The sequence below is a fragment of the Coffea eugenioides genome, chromosome 10 (genome assembly GCF_003713205.1).
Source record: "Coffea eugenioides isolate CCC68of chromosome 10, Ceug_1.0, whole genome shotgun sequence".
NCBI classification, from domain to species: Eukaryota; Viridiplantae; Streptophyta; class Magnoliopsida; order Gentianales; family Rubiaceae; genus Coffea; species Coffea eugenioides.
In genome coordinates, this window is record NC_040044.1 from 26,179,964 (window position 1) to 26,186,991 (window position 7,028).

The 7,028-nt window shown below is 38.8% G+C and overlaps 1 protein-coding gene across 2 annotated transcripts; it reads left to right on the forward strand.

The window, feature by feature from the left end:
• The first annotated feature begins 2,268 nt into the window (after positions 1–2,268).
• On the forward strand, positions 2,269–6,823 carry LOC113749908 (phosphatidylinositol 4-phosphate 5-kinase 2). Of its 2 annotated transcripts, none has more exons than XM_027293783.1 (9): positions 2,269–2,751; positions 2,809–3,835; positions 3,932–4,096; positions 4,260–4,425; positions 4,638–4,748; positions 4,843–5,036; positions 5,124–5,254; positions 5,343–5,436; positions 6,227–6,823. In XM_027293783.1, the coding sequence occupies exons 1-9, from the start codon at positions 2,505–2,507 to the stop codon at positions 6,513–6,515; spliced, it is 2,424 nt and encodes an 807-aa protein (XP_027149584.1). In that variant the 5' UTR covers positions 2,269–2,504; the 3' UTR covers positions 6,516–6,823. The 2 variants fall into 2 exon arrangements, with proteins under 2 accessions (XP_027149584.1, XP_027149585.1); XM_027293784.1 differs by having other exon boundaries at positions 2,269–2,733; positions 2,764–3,835.
• The last annotated feature ends 205 nt before the right edge of the window (positions 6,824–7,028 follow it).

Sequence of the window (7,028 nt, forward strand, 5' to 3'; positions counted from 1 at the left end):
ATCAGCCTCTTGTCACAAATTCCAGTTTGGGCAATTCGGCTAAGGCGTGAGAACTTCAAAGGCATCATGGTGTTCCATTCTATTTTCTCACAGGGCAACCCACTAAATGAATATGGAACGTTAAGTTAGTGGACCACCACAACCAAACCCTATTGGGTCCATATGCCTTTATGATTCATAATGCACCACCATTTCCAAAGCTTAGATAAAGATAAAATTGTATGCCAAGTATTCTTGTTGGTAGGATGCCTAAAAAGAACTTTGGGAAATCTTTGATTACCGGTCTCAATTGTAGAATTATTATTAACTTAGTATTTTTCTTGGAGCTAACAAAATATTATTCTTGCATTGACTTGGTTGGCTGATAGATGGCACTTGGACAAAATTTGCCTATCTCCCATCATTGGGATCACGTACCAAGTCTCATTCATTATTTTAATCTCTAATCCCAAATTAGCTTACTAACCAATAAAATTTCAGGTTCTCTATATAATACAACACATGCTTAGACCTCATATACATTTGTTTATTTAGAGATATTGCGGCATTTTTTATGCTAATAGGTCACAATCCACTCCAATAAAACCTTGATTTTGTGTATAGGTTGGCAGTCCATCAGTTGATGTATATTTTCTGAAATTTCTAAGTTTAATGGCAAACAAGTACTAACGTTTTTTGACCTTAATGCCTCCCATTGTCGTGCGCTCATTTGCGAATAATTTAATAAATTGAATTATTATTAATACAAAAAGCATTTGAAAAACATAGTAAAGTTTTTTGGTTTTCAAGGTAGAAAGGTAGTAATGTTGTTGATAAATAAATGTAGCGTAATTGTTCATTTTATAGGGTAATGAATTCTTAGATCTCACAAATCACATTACAGGAATTTGAGAATAAAACATGAACTACTACACTCTTTAATATTTTTCAATTAGGTAGTACATTTAATCAACAAATTCCTAGAATTGTGGGAATCCATAATTGGAGTTGTAAAGTTTAATCTAATTTTCTAATAGTAGTAAAAAAAAAATGAAATACAATGGTCAACCATTGGACGGTTGGCCTAGGGTTGAATTATTCCACGCACCAAAGGATGAAGGGCAGCCGAGTAATTAAGTTCAAACAATGAGGCCATAATGGTAATTACACTCCAAAACGACGCTTTCATCACAGTTCCGATTCCCTCGTCCTTGTGATGTCTTTCTTCCCATTCCTAGGCATCGACGATTCCGCGACGTCACGATGAAACCAGAGAGAAAAAATTGTAGTCACCGTCGAAGGGTATATTCGTCATAACATAGTATTGCTGATCGTACACCTGTAAACTGTTCTTGTCTTGGTATGTTTACCTTGGCCGCAAAAGAATTCTATGCACAACCGATCTCCAATTCCATAATGCTAAATGCAAAATCCATCAAAATCAATTGCCGACTCATCTCGTTCTATTTCTATCCCATCCTTTATTTGGTATTCCTAAAAGCTTCCATTTTACTGTAACATTTTTTTTTTCTATTTGAAATTGTTAAGTACGTGGAATTGAAAATAAAGGAATGTATTGAATCTGAAAATTCATCATCTGTTTTTTTCTCCCAAAAGCTACAATCCAAACAAGTTACACACTAAATCCCATTTCTTGATTAGTTCCTTTAACTTTATATTTCGGGTTGGAAATTAATTGCAGTTATAACATACAGGCCATTGTCTAACACTTTACATTTTTCTAATTTTTGCATTCTTGAATTAGCTAATACGTAATTTTTCACTCTAGATCTTTTCACTCTAGATCTAATACCCTTTCAATCTAAATTGCACGCTTCTTGTACTTTCTCACATCCCCGACGTGTGATATATATTTAACCAACTTATTAAACACGAGATTTCATTTGTCCAATATTTTCTCCAAACACCTCTTACAATTTCTTTGATTACATTTAACTAACTTATTAAACATGAGATTTCGTTTATCCAACATTTTCTTCAAACATCTCTTACAACTTCTTCGATTCCATTAACATTATCTCATCCTTTAATTGCTCTAATTACAACTAGATCAAACCAAATATATTATGTGTTTGTCCACAAATCTTTCAAGAAAACGAGTGAAATCTTTAGTGCACCAATAAAACAAAGGTCCTACTAGTACAGTTTCTCTTTACTCTTTGCTTTATCGTTGGGAGGATTCTCACCTGTTCTCGCACAACACGAGAGAGAGTAAATATAAGCCCAAAAGCGAAAAGGCACACATTTATTGCACTATTCACACATATACACACAACACTACAACGCCTCAGCACCACCGCAACGCATCTACTCATCAGATAAAGAGAGAAAAAGAGTAAAAAAAAAACAGAAGACGTCGGAAATAATGCTTGTTGGGCAGCTGGGCTCTACAGCTCTGGCTCTATCATTTCTAGTTTATCTTCGTCTTCTTCGTCATTTATTCCGGCTATAAATTATCTGTTTTTTTTGATATATATATATTTGGAGAAAAAATTTCAAGAAAAATGCCTGAATCTTTGCTGTGTACAAAACCCACAACGCTGGATGGAATACCCACAAACAAGAAGAAGAAATCAGAGGAAATTTTTCAGCAAGGAGAAGAAGAGAGGTTTGTGGAGTCCACCACGACGGCTAAGTCAGTGATTCTTATACCTCGGAGCAAATCTCAGGCGACTACCAGAAGGGTTACTCCTACGACGACCAGCATAGCCGGCGGTGCCACGTGCAGCAGCAGTGGAGGGGGCGGGGGAGGTGGTGGGGGAGGTAGCTCAGAGGGGAGCAACAACAGCGGCAGCTGGAGTAGTATAGAGAAGCATCTACCTAATGGGGATCTGTATATAGGGAGTTTTTCAGGGAATTCTCCGCACGGATCGGGCAAGTATTTGTGGACAGACGGATGCATGTATGAAGGAGAGTGGAAGAGAGGGAAAGCATCGGGAAAAGGCAAGTTTTCATGGCCATCTGGGGCGACTTTCGAAGGGGAATTTAAGTCCGGTAGAATGGAAGGAACTGGGACTTTTATTGGACCCGATGGGGATATGTATCGAGGGTCTTGGTCTGCGGATCGAAAACATGGCTATGGTGTGAAGCATTACTGTAATGGGGACTATTATGAAGGGTATTGGAAGAAGAATTTGCAGGATGGACAGGGGAGATATGTTTGGAGGAATGGAAATGAGTATATCGGAGAATGGAAGAATGGCGTTATTAATGGGAGAGGAGTATTGGTTTGGGCTAATAATGGGAACAGATATGATGGAAATTGGGAAAATGGTGTTCCTAAAGGCCATGGAGTTTTCACCTGGCCTGATGGAAGTTGCTACATTGGTTGCTGGACAAAAGATTCTAAGAACCAAGGAAATCAGGTCCTCAATGGTACTTTTTACCCTGCACACAACAATAGTGGGAATAATGGACAAGGAAATGGTTGTAGTTTCGGGAAGGGGAAGATGGAGGGGTTTGGAGGGTTGTTCAGCACGAAACTATCGGCACCTTTGATGATGGATGAGAATTTTGGTGGGATGGTGGTGGCAATGACGGGAAAGAAGAGGTCATCGGTGGACGGAGGAAGAGGGAGCTTGACGGAAAGGAACTTTCCGAGGATTTGCATTTGGGAATCGGATGGTGAGGCTGGGGATATTACTTGTGATATTATTGATAATGTGGAGGCTTCTATGATATACGGGGATGGTATGGTGTTGGATCATCGAGATGGGCTTAAGCAGTTTCGGAGGAATCCTTGTTGTTTCAGTGGGGAAGTGAAGAAGCCAGGGCTGACCATTTCCAAAGGGCATAAGAACTATGATTTGATGCTCAATCTCCAGTTGGGTATTCGGTAAGTTTTTCATATCTTTAGTGCATTGTTGGAATGCTTAATTTTGTTTTTTTTGCCAAATTTCTTCACCTTACTTTGTATGATTCGTTACTGTAGGCATTCGGTAGGGAAAGATGCCTTGAGAATAAGGGAACTAAAGCAGAGTGATTTTGATCCCAACGAGAAGTTTTGGACTAGGTTTCCTCCAGAAGGGTCAAAGAATACACCACCCCATCAATCAGTGGAGTTCCGGTGGAAGGATTATTGTCCCATGGTCTTCAGGTGTTATTTCACTTAAAAACTTTATTTGTTTCATTGTTTCTCTAATCTGTGAGATTTTGTGTTTCTTCGTTTTAGTATAGCTTTTTAAATCTTGAAGAAATTCATTGCCAATCAAATTTCTGAAATGGTTCTGAATTTGGTCACTGGCTTGTTTGGATTTCAGGCATTTGAGGCAGCTATTCCAAGTGGATCCTGCTGATTACATGCTGGCCATATGTGGAAATCATGCTCTAAGAGAGCTCTCATCTCCTGGAAAGAGTGGAAGCTTCTTTTACCTGACCCAGGATGACAGATTTATGATAAAAACAGTGAAGAAATGTGAAGTCAAGGTTAGTTACCTACCTCATTGACTTTTATCATACTGAATTACAGGACGGAGGTGAAGAAGGATCACGTTAATAGCAAATTTATGGAATTGTTTAACCATTGTTTTGCCTCCAAAGACACTTATTTAAGTCAGGAAAATTTTCTAGTTAGGCTTGCTGATTAAGACATGGTCAAATACAAATGGTGATTGAGGTCCTGGTAATCTGCTTGTCAGGTACTGATTAGGATGCTTCCTAGTTATTACAAGCATGTTTGCCGCTATGAGAATTCCCTCGTGGCAAAGTTTTATGGAGTTCATTGTGTCAAACCAGTAGGCGGTGTAAAGGTACGCCTGGATGTTTAAAATTGTCATTCTTGAACTATGGTTGCATCTCTTAATTTAAATGCATGTCTAATTTCCTGCAACTTTGTTCTACTAGACGCGTTTCATTGTGATGGGCAATTTGGTCTGCTCGGAGTACCGAATACACAGACGATTTGACCTCAAAGGATCATCCCATGGCCGCATTACAGATAAGCCAGAGGGGGAGATTGATGAAACTACAACGCTCAAGGACCTTGACCTGAACTTTGTGTTTCGGCTACAGCAAAATTGGTACCACGAGCTAATCAAGTCAGTTACATTTCCCTTCTAGGTTACTGAGCTTTATATTTCCCTTCAATTTTTAAAGCATGTCTCTGATAACCTCTCTCTCTACAGACAAATAGAGCGAGATTGTGAGTTCTTGGAAGCTGAGAGAATCATGGATTACAGTCTTTTGGTTGGTATTCACTTCCGTGATGATAATACAGGTGATAAGATGGGTTTGTCACCGTTTGTCTTGCGGACAGGTAGTTTATCATGCCACCCACAAGTCATTCACTAATAATCAATTTGTGGGACATTAAGAATATTGAAATCATGTGTTGGATTTTTCAGGGAATAGTGATTCGTATCAAACTGAGAAGTTTATGCGTGGCTGTCGCTTCCTTGAGGCAGAGCTGCAAGACATGGATCGCGTCCTTGCTGGGCGGTGAGTTTTTTGGCTCTTTACCTTTCTTAGCAGTTTGGACTTCCAGTTTAACTAGTTGTAAGGGAATAGATACATTTAATGGACAAAGCATTTTTCGTCTATTCTGTTTATGGCTTCTGCTCTTCTGTAAAAGTCTTCTTATACCGAACCCTTTTAATTGTGAAAGCTAATATTTTCTACTATTACATTGCTGGGAGCTAGCTCATGATTGACGCTTGAAATTCTTATTTGAATACCCTTAAGTTCTAGAATAATTTGTCTTTCATTAAATTTGAGCGTGGTGGTTGGAATCATTGAAGGGGGACTCTGGTTGTTGGCTATGCAGTTGCAGTTAGTTCACAGTAGCTTTCCTGGATAAGAATATGAGCCTTGATTTAGCAATTTTTGCCTCCTCTTATGAATAACAGTCTAGATGTTAATACAGCAAACAGTTGCCAACACCTTAATAACCGCCAATCTAGGCAGAATATGATTGGTATAGAAGTTAATGTGGGATCAAATGAACAACTGTTGAGTGAGAAGTTTACATTAATTCTTTGGAACCTGCCTCGTTGAAATTCACTAAAATTGATGGTGTGTAAATATTTTTATGCTATAAAGTTTCAATGATTCTGGATGATGCTAGGGAATTAAAAACTTTCTGGTATAACAACTTCAAGGTGTATACGAGAGCTAAAAACTCTAGGTGAATGGTGATACACATTCTTTGATGGCTTATTGCTTGATCTAGTTCCTTAAAGCTTTCGTTTTAGTGGGTGGTTTGATCTCATTTTTACATATTCATTACCAGGAAACCGTTGATCCGATTGGGGGCCAACATGCCTGCTAGAGCAGAGCGAGTTAATCGGAGGAGTGATTTTGATCAGTACACTCCTGGTTCTCGCAGCAGTGAAATCTATGAAATAGTATTATACTTTGGAGTCATAGATATTTTACAGGACTACGACATCAGCAAGAAGCTAGAGCATGCATACAAATCCTTGCAAGTTGATCCTACATCGATCTCGGCTGTTGATCCAAAGCTTTATTCCAAGAGATTTCGAGATTTCATTGGGAGAATATTCGTGGAAGATAGGTGATTCTACTGAACTGAAGAATACTATGGTGGAATTCGAGTCTGTTCACTTGAAAAGATTCTTCGTTGAATCTGAGATCCTTGCCATGGGGGCCTATAGCTGGAAATGGTGCAGCCTCCGGGCTGGTGGCGGGAAAACATTCGACCTCGAGTCATTGCCTGTATATGGGGTCCTTTGGGATTTGGCAGTGATGCGATATGGGGTTTTGCTGTGGCTGAATTTTGTGGAACAGCCACTACTGGAGTAGGTACTTGTACATTTTGGTGGGGATTGGAATTGGTTTATGAATATCTTTTTTGTTTTTTCTTTTAGAGGATTTTGTGGTAGCCAAGGAATGTGAAGATTTGAAAGATAGGTATAGGGAACCGAGCAAGTGTTTCCCAGAGAGAAGATTCAAAAATATGGGAGGGGCTTTTTTCAATAATGAAGTGTACAGCAGCTCATAGGAAAAAAGTTGGATAGATTATTATGAAATTATGAAATTTTTTGTGAGAAAAGTTCCCAACAAGTAATTTT